The sequence below is a fragment of the Saccopteryx leptura genome, chromosome 1 (assembly GCF_036850995.1).
Source record: "Saccopteryx leptura isolate mSacLep1 chromosome 1, mSacLep1_pri_phased_curated, whole genome shotgun sequence".
Classification (NCBI taxonomy): domain Eukaryota; kingdom Metazoa; phylum Chordata; class Mammalia; order Chiroptera; family Emballonuridae; genus Saccopteryx; species Saccopteryx leptura.
The window spans coordinates 211,812,039-211,831,814 of NC_089503.1; the positions used below are offsets into that span (position 1 = coordinate 211,812,039).

The following is a 19,776-nucleotide window of genomic DNA, read 5'->3' on the forward strand; positions in this document are numbered from 1 at the left end:
ATATGGGAGTTGATGCTTTCTGCTCCTCTCCCTTCTCTCTCTCTCTCTCTCCCCTCTCTATAATGAATAAATAAAATCTTTATAAAAATTTTTTTTAAAAAAGCACTGTGTGGTATTGGTACAAAAAACATATTCTAATAGACACAAGGCATAGACTAGCGATCCCAAACAAATCCAACACACATTTGGGCACTTGATTTAAGACCAAGATAGCCCCATAAATCAGTGGGAACATAATAGATTTGCCAAATAAATCTTGCTGAGGCAACTGGCTGCCCATGAAAGTTTGTTTTGTTTTGTTTTTTAATAAAACTTGATGCCTACTTACACAATATGCAAAAATTAATTCCCACTGCATTGTAAATATAATGGGTGTTAAAGCTGAAAAGTTTCTAGAAGATAATATAGAAGAATACCTTTATCACTTCAGAGTAGGAAACGACTTATTGAACAGGACACAATAAAACACTAACCATGTTGGAAAGAGAATCAATAAAGGATTTAGACACTAAAAGTAAGAACCCCTGTTCATCCTAAAGAGAGTGCACAGCCCAAGAACAGAATGAGTATTTTGTCACATATGTATATAATCAGCAATGCAATCATATCCAGAGTATGTTAAAATACCTATAAATCAGTAAGAAAAAGATAATCAACCCAATTAAAGAGTAGGCAAGAGACTTGAACAACCATGTCACAAAATATGTCAGATTGCCAGCACACACGAAAAAGGGCCCAACCTCATCAGTCAGGATAAAGCAAATTAACTCCAAAGTCCCCAGAATGGCTAAATGACAACGACTGACAATGTTGGCAAGGACAGAGAGCAAGGGAAATTCCCATATGCTGCTTGCTGGTGGGAGTATATTGGTACAAGTACTTTGGAAAGCAGTTTGGTTTTATCCCTGAAGTGAATGATATACATAACCCGTAAGCTGGCATTCCTTTCCTGGGTAGAGACAAATAGAAACGCACGTCCACAGTCAACAAAGAGTACAATGATCATAACCACCCCATCCATTCAGATGTGCTCCCCATTCAGATCATCCAAAGGTCCACCAACAATACAGTGGATAAGTATGGATAAGTGGCCAGCGTACACTCGTAAAATAGTTTTCTGTACATTACAGGAAAATAAACAAATTACAGCTACAAGCAACAACATGCATAAATATCACAAATATAATGCTAAGCAAAGAATTCAGATACATGAATACATATTCTATGATTCCATCCATTTTTACTCAAAACACAAAGGCAAAACCAAAATATGGTCTGTTTAGGGATTTGTTCTTTGAAAATTCATAAAGTCAAGGAAATGTTTACTAAAAAAAAAAAATCAGGATAGTTTTTTTTCCCCACCTTTGGGAGAGGGTGAGGAGTGTTTGGGAGGGGGTCACAGGTGGACATTTAGGGCATTGGAAATGCTCTCTTGGTTATTCTGGTATTGGTTTGAAGGTATCACTGTGATAAATCATTATACTTTGCATCTTTATTTTGTGAACTTTTCTGTATGATTATGAAACCTCAGTTAAAGAGGTTTAAGTAATAAATCAAATGAATCTACATAAAAGACATCATTGTGTCAATACCGATGTATATTGCCTGGACTCGGGAACAGAATTACTTAATCTTTAAAAAAGGGCAAATGGGCTCACTGTGGCCCATTATTTTTCACAGCCTTTGCACTAATGTTACTGAGCACCATGGACCATTGAGCCTCCTAGCCCACTCACCCTGAGCAGGTTTCTCACTCATCTGTCCTCCACTTGATGAATAGACCATGGGGTACTGCTCTAAGTGATGCACATTACAGAAAAGTCCTGAGACCTTCCAGAAACTCTCCAATAACTGGTACCCAGCACTTGCTCCTTCCTCCACTCCTCATGGGTTGATCTCTTCATTCTTCAGGTGTCAACTCAACTGTCACTTCTTCAGGGAATGGTTCCTTGCCTGCACTCAGACCCTCACCCCTGACCGGGGTGGCCAACATCATGATCCTCTCCTTCTGATTTAGTGCTGATCGTTCTCAGTTAGGTCCCACCTCTCAGGTCCCTCCTTGGAGGCTGACCCCTAGGGATTAGATCACCAGGCCACCCTGCACAGACGGCCTGTTGGGCTCCAGTGATGAGAGGCAGTTTAGAAGCTGGAGGCTGGGAGAAAAGAAGGAAATCCGGCGTGTCCTCCCCATTCCCCTTTGGCTGTGGTCTGCATTTCCAGGGGTGGCTGCTTCTCTTGGGGCCTGAGCCTAGCTCCATCCAGCTCACACTGCCTCCAGCACCATCGTTCCTGCCACCTAGGGTGTGACGGAGCCCCACTGATGTGCCTTTCACTGGCTCTGGTCACCTTGCCTCTATATTTCTAAGCTGTTCTCCCACTAAACTCCCTTCACTTAACTTGGCTAGACTCTGTTCTCTGCTGGGACCCTGCGGAGTGGCAATTTTATATCAATTTATTTGTATGATTATTTTTGATAAACATTTGTTTTCTTCCACTGTGAGCTTCATGACACTGGTCCTTCAGGAATCGCCAACAAATATTTATTAAATGATTTAGTGAGTTAATGAATGCACGAACGTATTCACATTAGAATCAGAATATACTCTACCTAGTAATGAGGATTTCAAAAATGTTTTACATTTGACATGGCACCAATCTAACAGAGCAAACATTTTTCTTCCTGTGGGTTGCAAATAGCCTTTGTTGGCAGGAATATTTTTACTCATGATAATAATTTCAATTATTCTAGTCAAAAATGTAAAAGCTATGATTTCTCAATTAAAAAGCTGTAACTTCATCTGAAACAAATCATCAATGATGAGATGCAGTCAGTTATAGCTCTAACAGTCAGGAATACAATAAAATGTTAACTAGAAAACAAATGCTCTGCATCTTGGAATATTTCATAACCTATTGCAAATGGCTCTAGAAAATAAACAGTAGTTCTGTGGTGTGGGAGGGTTAGCAGCAGGCGGACATGTTCTCTGTTAATACAATAAACTATCAACTCCACAGTGGTGTTTTCGACTTAAAGGACAATCTGGGCTGATTCCAATATTGACATGCAAGTTACACATTAATGCATATAGTTAGACAATTACAAAATGAACTGGAAAATTCTGATTATAGGACACATCAGAATTTCCAGAACGGGGTCCGCAGCTCTACAGATTCCTTTCTCTTTTATGGTAGAAAAAGTGCAGAAAAATCAGGTTCCTTACAGGCGATCTGATGCACTAGCCAAGATCTTTCAAACCAGTATATTGTGTACAATGTACCAGTTGAATTCTAATCTCGAGAAAACTATTTATTCATGATAATCACAGCTAAATAAATACAAACGACATCAGGAATGTCTCCTTCTAAGGGCATTCTAAAAGCACCAATTTACCTAGCAAGCAAGCTCCTGGAGGATAACTTATCTAAAGAGGTCAAGGGTCGTCTCTTTTCTGCAGTCTCTTTCCTGGTTGAACCTCTCCTGTTTCTCCTGCTAACCATTTCATTGTAAAAAGTAGCCAGTTCTGTTCATTCTAACCAATAGGGAGAGCAAAGTTCCACTTTCTCTAGTATGGTAGGACTTCAAGATTATTTACAAGATTATTATCACCAAGCAAACTTGTTAGTTAATAAAAGAAGACCTTTCTAATATGGCTGGACTTGGGGTACAGGTCTCATTTTATAATACTGAGTGATATGTATGGCATGCTTTTAGGAATAGCTAAAATACTAATCATACCTTGCGAGAGGGTTCACGAAGAAGTGATTGAGTAAAAATAGTTAAAATGCAGTTATACTGCTAATTCCTTTTACCACCTCATAACTTGCTTTGCTATGTCTAATTTGGTGCGACAAAAAATTCCTTTTTCCTTGTTCATTCTCTTCCGTGGCAGTACTGTAGGAAATGACCACACCAGCTCCTTACAGACTGCTTCCCTGCAAACAAAAGAGCATTTTATACCTGATCCTGCCATTACCAGTAAAGAGAATGAAGTAAAAATGAACAGTCCTCCACCGTTCTTACTCATACAAAGCGATATTGTTTTTTGGCTTTTTTTTTTTAAGGAAGGGTGAGAAGGAAGCACCACATTCAGTTCAGAAAGGCTGATAACCACCCCCCACCCCCACCCCAGACTCACTCATCTCCATTTCCATCAACATACACACTTATGGGGCGCCCAGAACAGAAGGGCCCCTGGCCTAACAGGGTCAGAAGGGAAGCAGCTCTCTCACGGTCTGAAAATCACGTCTCTCGATGTTTTCCCAGCACCAACGCGGGGCGGGTGGCCCAGCCCCCGGGGACCGGGCGGCGTCCCGGGCGCCTGCAGCCCAGAGCTGCGTCTGGCGCCGCAGCGCCCGTGTTGTCCCCCCACCCCCACACACACCCCCGGGGACCGGCCTCGGGTCCTTACCCGCCAGTCCGCCGCCGCCGCCCCCGTCGCCCGCGTGGCCCTTCCTCCGCTGCAGGATGAAGTAGGGGTTGGCCCTCTCGGTGATCCACAGCGCGTTGGCCAGCAGCACCTCCTCGGGGTTCAGCCACATGTTCCCAGGCGCCGCGGGAGGACGCACAATGGGCGGCCGGGTGGCTCCTGCACACGGCGGCGCTCCGGGGCGCGCTCCCCGGGCTCACGCTTGCCCGCCCGCCCGCTGGGGGCCGCGGCGGAGAGCGACTTCAGCGGAGGGCGGCCCGCGGCACCCCGGTCACAACAAAGCTCCAGCGGGTGGCCGGGGAGGACGGCGAGGACGCGGGCGCCGCGAGCAGCATCCTCCCCGCGCGACGCCGCCTCCTGCGAGCCCGCGGCCGCAGACGCCCAGGCCCGCCGCCCGCAGCCCGGGCCGCGGCCCAGCGCGGCGGGAGGAGCGGGAGGAGGGAGCGGGCGGCTCTGTCCGGGATCTGGTGGGGCGGCGGGCCGGGCTGCGGGCGACACAAGCGGGGCTGGGGCGCGGCTGTCCCCCCGGCGCCGACCGGAGCTCCGGGCCGCCTCGGTCCCGCGCAGCTCAGAGCCCTGGGGGCCACAGCGCGCTCACACTCCGCGTCGGGGCCGCTTGCTACAAGGCGAAGCGCAGCTCTCCCTGGAAGGACGCTCCGGACACTGCGAATGAATGACGACAGCGCGGCTCACTTGGAGCAAGCCCGGGTGGCACCTGTTTCCTCGGGCGCGGGTCCTCTGTGCGCTCTGCACGCCGCGATCTGCCGCTGCAGCTGGCTGTGGAGGATCCTTCTGGGGACCCTGCAACAAGCACTAGGCCCCACGCCCATCCCAGCAGGGAGGACGTCCAGCCTCCGGAGGGGGTGGTGTGTACCGTATGTGCCGTGTGTGTTTATGGTTGTATCTCTGCAGGCTAGCGCCACCCCTCTTCCCAGGAAATAAGTGTTTCAGGGTTCCAGACTTGGGGCTAGATACCCGTGTCGGAAGTGGACGCAGCCAATGGCTGTCGATGTTTTTGTTTCCTGCATCCCTAGGGCAAGTCATGCGCTAAACTTGTCACCGCCAGTGACCCCTCCCCCTCTCCGTTCCTTTGTAATTAATGTGGCCCAGCTAAGTGCATTACATCACTTCTTTCCTTGACCTGTGGGGGCATGAGCAAAAGCAAAGCTGGCAGCAGCCCAAAAGCTTAGACCAACTAATTCACACCACAGCTGTTCCTGTATTAGGCAGGCATTGGGGGCTCTGAGAACAAGGCATGGCAGAATTCTGGGATTCATCCACACTTAATAGGTGGGTTAAATCTTTTTTTTTTTATCACTGAAATCAGAAACACAGAAACCAGGCCAGCTTTATCCCTAGACAGTTCTGCCTTCTCCCCCATCCTTTGGTTCTCTTGTGGTGATCACAGCTCATCTACCTAAGTATCTGATGAACTTTCGGCTCTTTTTACACCCAGGAGACCTGTAGATGGCTCAGCACAAAAGGGTTCCTCTTCCCAGGTGATGGGAATTTACCAAGCTCGGCTTTGTCGTGGAAGTTGAACAATCCTAGGGACTTCTCCCTTTCCCAATGAGCAGAGCATTCAAATGACACTTTCTTGGGTGGACTTCAATTTTTTTACTTAGGGGGCTCTCAGCTGGATTGCTGACTTCCTTCAAATGGCCTAGTGGGCATGTGCAGCCAGTTTCACAAGGCTGTTTCTGCACCTGTTGGTGTCCAACCAGTGGGCTCTCAAGGAATGAAAGTTTCCCTTTATGTTATCATACTAACAGATCTGCCTGTTCAGGAACCATTGTAGACCTCCAGACATTTACGGTAATTTTGCATACTTAAACAGGCTCAAGAAAATGTCTTTTGGCACCTTCATTCACAGCACAGTTTTTGAATCACAAAATTGTTACAAATAGAAAATAATCAATACAATTGCAAAACACACATATGTAAAAATTCTATTAATAATATATTTATATTACTTTTAATATTTTTAAGTGCTTCCATAGATAATCTTTCATTTTATGTAATTAGCGTTTTAAAAAACTTAAACGAGTGTCTTCATACTATCTTTCGGAGTGTCCTTGTTATATTGCTCAATGTCCTGGCTTAACATTTCTACTCTAGCACTAAAGTGTGAAATTAGATTAGCATTTTTAACCATTGGTGCAAAAATGCCTTACTTATATAATTCATTCCTATATTCATGGAATTATTGAATGCCTGCTATACTCTAGACCAGTGGTTCTCAAAGTGTGCGCCAGGGTGCACTGGTGTGCCCTAGATTTCCAGGTGCACCCTATGGTATTCCAGAGAAATATGTGGCTGTTGGGGACCAAAAAACCAACAGGGTTTTTGGAGATTCGATTTTTGGGGGACAGAGGTGTGGGGAATTGGCCGTAAGCTGACAGTCTGCCCAACCCACACCTCACTTGCCTGGTTAGGTTGCAAAAGGCTGTTAAGCTGTGGTGTTGGATTGTTTACACTACCCCCCATGTTCCCCAGAAAGACTGGAGGCAAGTTTCTTCTAACCTTTGTTTGGTGTAAAGTTAAGATGATATGTATGGTGGGGGTTTTCTGCACTCAACACAATTAAGAGTAAAAAGAAAGGAATTCTTCAATGTATTGATGAGGAAATGAGAGTTTGCCTTTCAAATATATGCCCAAACATTGAAGAAATTGCTAGGATACATCAGGCTCAAGTTTCTCATAAACACAAGAATGAAAAAACTTAACACATTCGTGGGACCTGCCAAGTTTACTAAATCTTTCTAAGAATGTATCTATATATATAAAAAGATAACTTTTTGTCATTTTTAAATTTTTTAACCCCTCTTTTTTAGGAATTCTAAAAAGCATAACTCAAAAAATGTAACATAAAAATGTTTTTAATATCAGAATAAATTAAATTTTGTCATATTTATTTCATTTAATTACCATAAAAGCATGCTTGGACTTTATATTTTTTCTTTAATATTTGACTTAATTAATATAACATATTTCTCAGAAATTTGTATATAGTGCACCTACAATTATTTGTAGGATTTTAAATGCGCCCCAACTTCAAAAAGTTTGAGAACCACTGCTCTAGACTCTGGAAGTAACAGATAAACAAAACATACAAAATCTCTCCTTCATGAAGATTTAAATGTAACAGTATAAATAAAAACAAAAACAGATTTACAAAAACTTATTTTGAAAACAAGGTTGGACACCAACAGGAAAGAGAAAAAAATTTTAAATCCTTAGCTACTTCCTACTTCCTTGAAAGAATTAAGAGAATATTCTCTCCAGAAAACCAGGGCTTCCATTATAATAATGGATTGTGATCACCTGTAGGAGAAGGATGTCGCATAGAATCTGAGAAATTCCAAGGAGTTTGTGGCAGCTTACTGGTCCCATACTGCTAACAGCTCTTTTATCAAAATGTGGCTTTGTTAAAAAGAAGAAATGGGAGGAGAAAAAAAAAGGAAGAGGAGGAGGAGAAAGAAAAATCAAATACACCTGAACTAGAAATAATGCAAAGAGAACCTAATTAATTGAACCAGTTTCTCGGTGAAATGAGTGAGCATTTTTAGCTTTCAATTCATTCTTGGTGGTATTAAACCCAAGGATTGTCTCAAACCACTCACAGAGAAAAGGCATTGAACAGATGCCTTGGTAAGGTAAGGGTAAATGGAATCATAGTCTTTGTGTCTTGCTGAAATCTCTCACTCTCCCTCTCCCCCAAATGGAAAGTGTCAGCTACCATAGAGTGCAGGTGACCGCACTTTGGAACAGTCAGTGGATTTACTATTTAATAAGCAGATCAGCAATACTGTGAGGGTAGTAAATTTGTTGTTGGCATTTCTCACTCCTGTGCCTATCATGTTCCCAGCCTTTCTGCTTTCTTTTTTAACCTTCACAGTGGAGTGTTTCCCTCCCCATGCTCACCCTTCTCCCAGTAAGTCCTCTACCTTGCTGTCTCGGGACTTGCCCCTCCCCTGGAAATACCATGGAGCTCCATGGAGTTCAGGGAACTTTATTTCTGCCCACATCTGTCACCTCCCACACCTGTGCCCTCCTTCATGGCCCAGGTCTTTCGGAGGTAAGGGCTAAAAGCCGCAGAACATTCGTCTTACCATGCATTCCATCGCCCAGTACTCAGAGTGGTCAGGGCAAAATTCAGTGCTAGTTCCCACTGTGAGAATTCACCCAACAGAATAATAAAATGCTCATGCTTTTTTGGGAGAAGGCAACACCTCTCTAGCCTTCTAGTTGAAGGTAACATGTTAACATGGACCATTAAAAACAAACAAACAGACACACAAACAAAGAAAACCCAGACACCCTCCCCCCTCTAGCCTGGAGGAGCAGTAGCTCCAATAGGGTATTGGGAATGTCTAGTGTCGGTGAGTTAGAGGAGAAGAGTGATCAATAGGGGTAGGCAAGTGATATCATTCCCAAGATCCAAGACTTTGCAATTACCTTTGATAATCTGATTTAGAGACCTTTACATGGGATCCTGGATCCTTGCTGCTTGCTAATCCAGCTGGAAAAACTAGATCAACCAGTCATTGCAACATCTACTCCGCAAGCAATAGAGCCGATTGCTGATGTGGAAGGCACAGTTTGGTTCTTTCAGCTTTAAGTGGCTGAACAGGTCTGTGGGCAGGACCACCTGACGTAAAGTGGGATTTGAGGGAAGAGATCCTTCCACATAGCTATGATTGGTGTAGACCAAAAAGGGGCCACAGGCTGAACCGACAAGCTCAGGGGAGGCCTGCACGGTGGCCTTGCAAACTCAGAGACCTAAAGTACCACACAGGACGGTCTGAAATGGAAACTTTCTAACTAAAAGCAGTTCTTGGCAGGTAGTCCTGTCCTAAGGTGGTATTTTTCCCTAACAGAAGTCCATGCTTACCTTAATTGGGTCTGCCTGTTGTCTTTTTTGCATCTACAAAGACATACCTGATAAAATGTAAGAGTGACATGCCTTGAAATGTAAGAGTAATCACCTTTACCAGACCCCTTGGGGCACGAGCAGAGACCACAAATCCCCTGTTGTTATTATCACGTTAATTGTTAGCTGTTAACTATTCTATATCTGCCTATCTGTCCATACATTTTACTTTCTATCCAATCCAAGACATTTCCCACACACCCCCTTTGCTTTCTCCAGCCTCCCTTATCTGTCACCAGTGGATTTCCTGTAACCCCCTTATGTTTTCCCCCTTGATTCTGATGTATAAAATAAGTGGTGAAACTGCCATTTTCTGGAGCATTTTCTCAGTTCGTTGAGCTTTTGCTTCCTGGCAGTTGTCGACAGTTTGGCTTAAATAAATTCATAAAAATTCTTACAGGTCTGGACGTTTCTTGCATTGACATCTGTAATGGTATCACCTTGCCTCTGTTCAGAAGATCACTCTAATGGGGGGGGTGTTGGGCAGATAAAATATATTATGCTCACTTTGTTAAAGATGGTGCTGCCCACGTGGAGGCCGTTGCCCAGGTGATATTAATGTGTGTCTCTGAGGGCTGTGGGCAGGCAGGATCCTTGTAGCCTGGGGCTTGGTTTTAGGACTAAGCCTTTCCCACCCTTTTTGATCCAATTATGCTTCAGATAAGTGACTTTGTATCAGAGACTTTCTTGTTTTGTATATTGGATTAAAGGTTTTTATTTCTACACTATAAAATGAGGGCAGAACAGGAGCTTGCTCTCTCTCGGTTCCTGAGATTAATATTAGAGGAGAGAGCAGAGGAGAGCAGAGAAAGGCCACATGGAGGAGGCCAGGAAAAGCAGCCAAGATGGTGGAGTGTTGAGTGAGAGGCCATTTTGTGCAGAGTTTGTATCTGGGAGAAGGAAGGAGATGGGGAACAGGGGTGAATAAGTCTGGTGAGCTAGAAATCTTTGATTCTAGGAAACTCAGATAAGTCAGTGGCTTTGTGAGCACTGAATGTGAGTGGGTTTTGGAGCCCAGTGTGTGTTTTTACTTGCCTGCCAGGTGCAAGCTAGGATTAAAGATGATGGCCCACCAGTTTTTGGCTCCGTTGTTTCTTTACCGACTGTCCGAATCCAATGCGAACCTGCATGGGCCAGGCTGCTGTGATAGTGGCCCTGGCTTCTGGCTTTACAGGGGGACTTAAGAGTTAGAATTTTAGCTTGAGTTTTGGTGGCTTTGGTTATGGCCTGTGGGCTTTATGGTTAATGCGGGCAGAGGCTTTGTTCCCGGAGCTGGGGTGCCTGAGCCAGCCTGCAAGGAGTCCCCTGTTGTGCCCCAGGGATCTGCAAGCAAAGCCTTTGTGCTCCAAGGATGGAATTCCCACTGACAATCAGATCATAGTCAAAGTTAATTAAATCATCATCTCTGCCTTAAAATCCCCAAATCCTTACTGACCTTTTCCTTCCCATTATAAAAAGGTTGGCTAGGGATAGGGGGGTGAGGCAACTTTGAGAAGGTAACCCCCATCTCCTCAGATGGCCAGCCATCTAAATCAAGTGCCCATAAAAGATTCAACCCCATATCTCTACTTATTTGGCTGAAATAATGACAGGCTGCACAAACCCCAATATTTCCAGTTTCAACTTCACCCTTTGAATTCTGAGATGCTCTGAAAACCAAAAAGAATAAATCTTTATTTCTGTTCACAGTAAAGATACTGCAGCCAGGTGACCTGTGTTGAAGGCATCTATGTTCCTGGACCGAAGGAAAGAAGACAGCAACCTCTTCAGAAGGAAAAAAAAAAATGAAGCAAGGTATTAACAGAGTTTTGTCTTCTGATTAACCATATAATATGAAAGAGGGGAAGTATTAATGAGAGGGGAAGAATGATGGGTAAAGAGCCTAGACCACAGGGGAGGGTGGGGAGACCGTTGCCTGTTTCAAAATTGTCTCCTGTGAGTTCCCTAAAGGCCAAGACTATGAGAAGACCATGTAAAAATCCCAGGCTTAGCACAGGGCCTTTGAACATGCCCAACAAGGAGGTGCTTATGTAACTGTTCAAACATTCTTTCAAAACTTAAGAAAGGCTTAGAGATACAGGATGAAGAGAGACTTCTGAGGCCCTGATTACAGTTACACTGAGCTCCTCGTTTTGTATGCAGGGAAATTAAGCTCAGAAAAGGAAAGGGACTCACTGGGTCACTTGACCACGAGCAGAACTGGAAATTGGTCTTATTGTTTAGGAGACAATCATGGCCTCAAGCCTTCATTGCAACTTTTCCTTCTTCCTCAACAAATTATTTGTCACACATTTTTTTCTCAAGAATTAAGTGTCCAGCCTGACCTGTGGTGGCGCAGTGGAATAAAGCACCGACCTGGAACACTGAGGTTACCGGTTCGAAATCTTGGGCTTGCCTGGTCAAGGCATATATGGGAGTTGATGCTTCCTGCTCCTCCCCCTTCTCTCTCTCTCTCTCTCCTCTCTCTCTAAAAATCAATAAATAAATTTAAAAAAGAATTAAGTGTCCATAATTATATAATGCTTCCATGGCCATTTTCATCATAGTGGTCTGGGTGTTGGGATCCACTGGTTGAGTAAACCTGAGTCTCACGTCCATCCTGGAGAGGTGGTGACAGAGGCTGGGGCGGGGGTGTTGGTGAGTATGGGACAATTCCCAAAGAAAAATCAAAGAACCATGATCAGAATAAGGTGCAGGGTTGTGGGCATGTCTACACGGTATACTAGACAACCTAGTTTTGACAATTTGTTATTTAATGACTATATCTTCTTGGTTTGCAATTTTGTTTTATATAAATACAACATACTTTTAAAATTTAATGCTAACAAACCTAGTGGTTTGATCCTTTTGATAATTAAGGTCAGAGCTCATTCAAGTTACCTTAGAAAAAAGAGAGAGAGATTTTTTTTTTTTTTTCAAAACAACAAAAAAAAGAGATACCAAAGTTGGAAATGGGGAGGCAGTCAGACAGACTCCCGCATGCGCCCGACTGGGATCCACCGGCATGCCCACCAGGGGGCGATGCTCTGCCCCTCCAGGGCGTCGCTCTGCCACAATCAGAGCCATTCTAGTGCCTGAGGCCACAGAGCCATCCTCAGCGCCCGGGCAAACTTTGCTCGAATGGAGCTCGAATGGCTGCGGGAGGGGAAGAGAGAGGCAGAGAGGAAGGAGAGGGGGAGGGGTGGAGAAGCAGATGGGAGCTTCTCCTGTGTGCCCTGGCCGGGAATCAAACCCGGGACTCCCGCACGCCAGGCCAATGCTCTACCACTGAGCCAACCAGCCAGAGCCAAGAGAGAGATTATTGTAAGACTCACACAGACTAAAGTAGGGCAAAGACCTTCAGGAAGCTCTGGGACAGGTCTGTGTCTCTGTCTCTTTCTGTCTCTCTCTCTCTCCCTCTCCCTCTGAATCTCTACTTCTCTCTTTGTTCTAGTGACTGTCTTCCACCAGCCAAGCTCCTTTCCTTACATAGTTTCTGTTCCTCCCGACTTAAGCATGCACATGATTCATGGAAGCCTCGCTGGTTCCATCTTCTATGGTTGTTTTCAAGCTGTAACTGCCACTATTAACAAAATACTTTATGTATTACTTAGCTGTAATTCATGAGAATGAAGTTGTCACGACAGGAAAATTGTCATAAGAGGGAAATTGGTTGGCTTACTTTATCTTTTTTATCTATGAGACAGGGTGCTGCCCAGCCTATGACCCGCTGCCATTTGGTCAGATGACCATGATGTGGCCGCTATGTATGTAAGCATATTTTATACAACTGATGCTTTGCCAATTCTCACTTAAAGTTCATTTTTATTACAAAATCAGTCATTCTGAAAGTTGACCCATTACTTGGATTTCAGATGCCCTACTAGTTGGGAAATATCTGAAGTCTCCCCTCTTTCTACACTAGCAAATCAGACACACCAACCAAGGCAAAAGCTCTTCCATGTGCTGTGTGGTGTGGGCTCTGATGATTGTGAAGTGGCCTCCTCATTCCTCTCAGGGGTGAATATTTTTTCCCACAGTCATGCTGTTCTTCTGCTAGTGACTTGTTTGTCCATTTTCTCTCTCATTAAAATCACAAACAAACAAACAAACACTACATCAGTGTGGTTTCTTCAATAACCACAAGTACTAGTGCCAAACATGTAAATATGGGTAACAAGCAGACTGGGACATTGATATCAGGGTATCGGTAGTGTTTTCTCTGAATTGCAACCGTGTCTATAAACCTAATAGTTTGTTTCTTTTAAATAGAAGAGTACAATCTTTTCCCTCTGGGGATAAGAGCTAACATTTGTCCTGATATTTTTGAAATGAAATACTTGTATTTGCACCTATATGTTTTTAAGAAAGAAAATTAATTTTACACAGATTCTCTAGTTCAGGACTCGAGGGGGAAATTGCATAGTTTTCTTTTCAGAATAAGACAGGCTGGCTCTCTTTTATTATACTGACATTGCTTGTTAGAAAAACACTGTATTCTATTTTGACTCTCAAATCTTTAAAACATTTTTTATGGTGCATTTGACTAAATGATTTAAAAGAAAGAGGAATATCTAGACATTACCACTAACACAAAATAACTTACCACCCAAACACTCTAATTGATCAACTATATTTAAATCCTTTACTCTTTAATTTCCAGCTTCCCAGAGCTTCCAAACAAGATTACAGATCATAAAACGCAACACAGTCTGAAGAGCTCAAATCTTTGAAAAACTTTAGCTACGGAACATTAAGTGAGAAAATAAATGTATTCACTGCACTGAAGAAGAAAGATCACTTCACTCCCACAGGGCAAGCATGAGAGTTGGCTATTGGGACTATCTTTAACAAACTTAAGAGAAAGAAAAAAAAATGCCTCAATCTTTCTTTGTTCCCAGAGCATTCCACATTCTCTCTTTAGGCATTTGTCATTGAGATTTCTTTTTACAGAATGTATTGCCTCTCAATGACATCTTTTAGCTCTCTTTATAAAACACAGACCTCAATAAGCATTTTCATTATAACTTTGTACCGGTGAGAATTTTGCTTTTCTTGTCACTTGTGATCCTCTTATAGGCTGTGAAATGCGATCTTCCATAAAAAGGAATGTGTTAAGTCACACCGATTTCTGTTCCAATGAAAATTGCAGTTTGCTTTTAATGGGAATGACTCAGTCAATCAAACTGGAAGCTTAGACATTCTGTCCCTGAATGAAACTTTTCTAAAACATATTTTTTTCTTTCTTCCCTTACAATCCTCACTGAAGAATGCTGAGTTGAAAGGCACAAACTGAAAACAAAAGTAAATACCTATTGAATACATCCTTCTCTAGAAACTGTGGCCCTTAGATTTTAACAAGGAGTTCCAATTAATAAACCTTTTGAGAGAAATGAGAATATTCTTTCAGATATGCCAATCGAAGATGACAGAATTCTAGATAAAAGATAGCTTATTGGTGGTTAAATGGACTGTACTATGTTCAAGGTGATATTTGATTAAATCAACTCCATGTGAACATACTCAAACAAATAATAGATGAGAACTTCCCAAGCCTGTGGAAAGAACTAAAGCCTCAAGTTCAAGAAGCAAACAGAACTCCAAGTTTTCTTAACCCCAACAAACCTACTCCAAGGCATATCATAATGAAATTGACACAAACCAACAGCAAAGAAAAAATTCTCAAGGCAGCCAGGGAAAAGAAGAATACAACATATAAAGGAAGGCCCATTAGATTATCATCAGATTTCTCAGCAGAAACTCTACAAGCTAGAAGAGAGTGGACCCCAATATTTAAAGTCCTGAAAGAGAGGAACTTTCAGCCACGAATACTATACCCATCAAAGCTATCCTTCAAATATGAAGGAGAAATAAAAACATTCACAGATACAGAAAAGATGAGGGAATTTATCATCAGAAAACCCCCACTCCAGGAATTACTAAAGGGGGTTCTCCAATCAGATACAAAGAACAAAAAAAAAACAGAGCCACAAGTAAAAGCTCCAAGAAGAACACAATAAAACCAAATTTAAACTGTGACAACAACAAAAAGAAAGAGGGGGAGAAGATGGAGATTAACAGTAGCAAAGGACAATGGAGTGCAAAAGTACTCACAAAATAGTTCGCTACAATGAACAGGATAGGGACCCTTTTCATTATTCAAAGGTAACCACCATTGAAAAAACCACCACAGAAGCACATGAGATAAAAAAGATAGCAACAGTGGAAAGATGTATGGAATACAACCAAATAAAAACAAAAGATAGAAAAACAAAAGAGAAGGATCAAACAAGACACAAAACTAACAGAAAGCAAGATATAAAATGGCAATAGGGAACTCACAAGTATCAATAATTACACTAAATGTAAACAGATTAAACTCACCAATAAAAAGGCACAGAGTAGCAGAATGGATTAAAAAAGAAAATCCAACTGTATGTTGCCTACAGGAAACTCATCTAAGTAACAAGGATAAAAACAAATTCAAAGTGAAAGGCTGGAAAACAATACTCCAAGCAAATAACATCCAAAAAAAAGCAGGTGTAGCAATACTCATATCGGATAATGCTGACTACAAGACAGGAAAAGTACTCAGAGACAAAAATGGCCATTTCATAATGGCTAAGGGGACACTGAATCAAGAAGACATAACAATTCTTAATATATATGCACCAAACCAAGGAGCACCAAAATATATAAGACAGCTACTTATTGATCTTAAAACAAAAACTGACAAAAATACAATCATACTTGGAGACCTCAATACACCGCTGACGGCTCTAGATCGGTCATCCAAACAGAGAATCAACAAAGACATAGTGGCTTTAAACAAAACACTAGAGCACCTGGATATGATAGACATCTACAGGACATTTCATCCCAAAGTGACTGAGTATACATTTTTCTCCAGTGTACATGGATCATTCTCAAGAATTGACCATATGTTGGGCCACAAAAACAACATCAGCAAATTCAGAAAAATTGAAGTTGTACCAAGCATATTTTCTGATCATAAAGCCTTGAAACTAGAATTCAACTGCAAAAAAGAGGAAAAAAATCCCAAAAAAATGTGGAAACTAAACAACATACTTTTAAAAAATGAATGGGTCAAAGAAGAAATAAGTGCAGAGATCAAAAGATATGTACAGACTAATGAAAATGACAATACAACATATCAGAATCTATGGGATGCAGCAAAAGCAGTGATAAGAGGGAAGTTCATATCACTTCAGGCATATATGAACAAACAAGAGAGAGCTCAAGTGAACCACTTAACTTCCCACCTTAAGGAACTAGAAAAAGAAGAACAAAGACAACCCAAAACCAGCCAAAGAAAGGAGATAATAAAAATCAGAGCAGAAATAAATGAATTAGAGAACAGAAAAACTACAGAAAAAATTAATAGAACAAGGAGCTGGTTCTTTGAAAAGATCAACAAAATTGACAAACCCTTGGCAAGACTTACCAAGGAAAAAAGACAAAGAACTCATATAAACAAAATCCAAAATGAAAGAGGAGAAATCACCACGGACACCGTAGATATACAAAGAATTATTGTAGAATACTATGAAAAACTTTATGCTACTAAATTCAACAACCTAGAAGAAATGGATAAATTCCTAGAAAAATACAACCTTCCTAGACTGAGTCAAGAAGAAGCAGAAAGCCTAAACAGACCTATCAGTAGAGAAGAAATAGAAAAAACCATTAAAAACCTCCCCAAAAATAAAAGTCCAGGCCCTGACGGCTATACCAGCGAATTTTATCAAACATTCAAAGAAGACTTGGTTCCTATTCTACTCAAAGTCTTCCAAAAAATTGAAGAAGAAGCAATACTTCCAAACACATTTTACGAAGCCAACATAACCCTCATACCAAAACCAGGCAAGGATGGCACAAAAAAAGAAAACTACAGACCAATATCTCTAATGAATACAGATGCTAAAATACTAAACAAAATACTAGCAAATCGAATACAACAACATATTAAAAAAATAATACATCATGATCAAGTGGGATTCATCCCAGAATCTCAAGGATGGTTCAACATACATAAAACGGTTAATGTAATACACCATATCAACAAAACAAAGAACAAAAACCACATGATCTTATCAATAGACGCAGAAAAGGCTTTCGATAAAATACAACACAATTTTATGTTTAAGACTCAACAAAATGGGTATAGAAGGAAAATATCTCAACATGATAAAGGCCATATATGATAAACCATCAGCTAACATCATATAAAATGGCACTAAACTGAAGGCTTTCCCCCTTAAATCAGGAACAAGACAGGGTTGTCCACTCTCTCCACTCTTATTTAATGTGGTACTAGAGGTTCTAGCCAGAGCAATCAGACAAGACAAAGAAATAAAAGGCATCCATATCGGAAAAGAAGAAGTAAAGGTATCACTTTTTGCAGATGATATGATACTATACATCGAAAACCCCAAAGAATCCACAAAAAGACTACTAGAAACAATAAGCCAATACAGTAAGGTCGCAGGATACAAAATTAACATACAGAAGTCAATAGCCTTTCTATATGCCAACAATGAAACAACTGAGAAGGAACTCAAAAGAATAATCCCCTTCACGATTGCAACAAAAAAAATAAAATACTTAGGAATAAACATAACAAAGAATGTAAAGGACTTATATAATGAAAACTATAAACCATTGTTAAGGGAAATCGAAAAAGATATAATTAGATGGAAGAATATACCTTGTTCTTGGCTAGGAAGAATAAATATAATCAAGATGGCTATATTACCCAAAGCAATATACAAATTTAATGCAATTCCCATCAAACTTCCAATGACATTTTTTAAAGAAATAGAGCAAAAAATCCTCAGATTTATATGGAACTATAAAAAACCCCGAATAGCCAAAGCAATCCTAAAGAAAAAGAATGAAGCTGGGGGCATTTCAATACCTGACTTCAAACTATATTATAGGGCCACGACAATCAAAACAGCATGGTATTGGCAGAAAAATAGACACTCAGACCAATGGAACAGAATAGAAAGTCCAGAAATAAAACCACATATATATAGTCAAATAATTTTTGATAAAGGGGCCAACAACACACAATGGAGAAAAGAAAGCCTCTTCAATAAATGGTGCTGGGAAAACTGGAAAGCCACATGCAAAAGAATGAAACTGGACTACAGTCTCTCCCCCTGTACAAAAATTAACTCAAAATGGATCAAAGATCTAAACATAAGACCTGAAACAATTAAGTACATAGAAGAAGACATAGGTACTCAACTCATGGACCTGGGTTTTAAAGAGCATTTTATGAATTTGACTCCACAGGCAAGAGAAGTGAAGGCAAAAATTAATGAATGGGACTACATCAGACTAAGAAGTTTTTGCTCAGCAAGAGAAACTGATAACAAAATAAACAAAAAGCCAACTAAATGGGAAATGATTTTTTCAAACGACAGCTCAGATAAGGGCCTAATATCCAAAATATACAAAGAACTCATAAAACTCAACAACAAACAAACAAACAATCCAATAAAAAAATGGGAAGAGGATATGAATAGACACTTCTCCCAGGAAGAAATACAAATGGCCAACAGATATATGAAAAGATGCTCATCTTCTTTAGCTATTAGAGAAATGCAAATCAAAACGGCAATGAGATACCACCTCACACCTGTTCGATTAGCTGTTATTAGCAAGTCAGGTAACAGCAAATGTTGGAGAGGCTGTGGAGAAAAAGGAACCCTCATACACTGTTGGTGGGAATGTAAAGTAGTACAACCATTATGGAAGAAAGTATGGTGGTTCCTCAAAAAACTGAAAATAGAACTACCTTATGACCCAGCAATCCCTCTACTGGGTATATATCCCAAAAACTCAGAAACATTGATACGTAAAGACACATGCAGCCCCATGTTTATTGCAGCATTGTTCACAGTGGCCAGGACATGGAAACAACCAAAAAGCCCATCAATAGATTACTGGATAAAGAAGATGTGGCACATATACACTATGGAATACTACTCAGCCATAAGAAATGATGACATCGGAACATTTACAGCAAAATGGTGGGATCTTGATAACATGATACGAAGCGAAATAAGTAAATCAGAAAAAACCAGGAACTGTATTATTCCATACGTAGGTGGGACATAATAGTGAAACTAAGAGACATTTATAAGAGTGTGGTGGTTACGGGGGGGAGGGGGGAATGGGAGAGGGATAGGGGGTGGGGAGGGGCACAAAGAAAACAAGATAGAAGGTGACAGAGGACAATCTGACTTTGGGTGGTGGGTATGCAACATAATTGAACGACAAGATAACCTGGACTTGTTATCTTTGAATATATGTATCCTGATTTATTGATGTCACCCCATTAAAAAAATAAAATTATATATAAAAAAAAATCAACTCCATGTAACTATTTTTATGGCTGCATTGAAA

At 41.3% G+C, this 19,776-nt stretch overlaps 1 protein-coding gene across 2 annotated transcripts in view; it reads right to left on the reverse strand.

The window, feature by feature from the left end:
• Positions 1 to 4,539, reverse strand: part of TBC1D9 (TBC1 domain family member 9) — a 100,395-nt gene extending 95,856 nt beyond the window's left edge. Inside the window, exon 1 of one of the 2 annotated variants that reach the window (XM_066385530.1) lies at positions 4,410 to 4,539. In XM_066385530.1, coding sequence (XP_066241627.1) covers positions 4,410 to 4,539 — 130 coding nt within the window. Of the gene's footprint in view, positions 1 to 4,136; positions 4,162 to 4,409 lie in introns of those variants that run through there. The other variant, XM_066385534.1, reaches the window with a different exon arrangement.
• Positions 4,540 to 19,776: the final 15,237 nt, after the last annotated feature.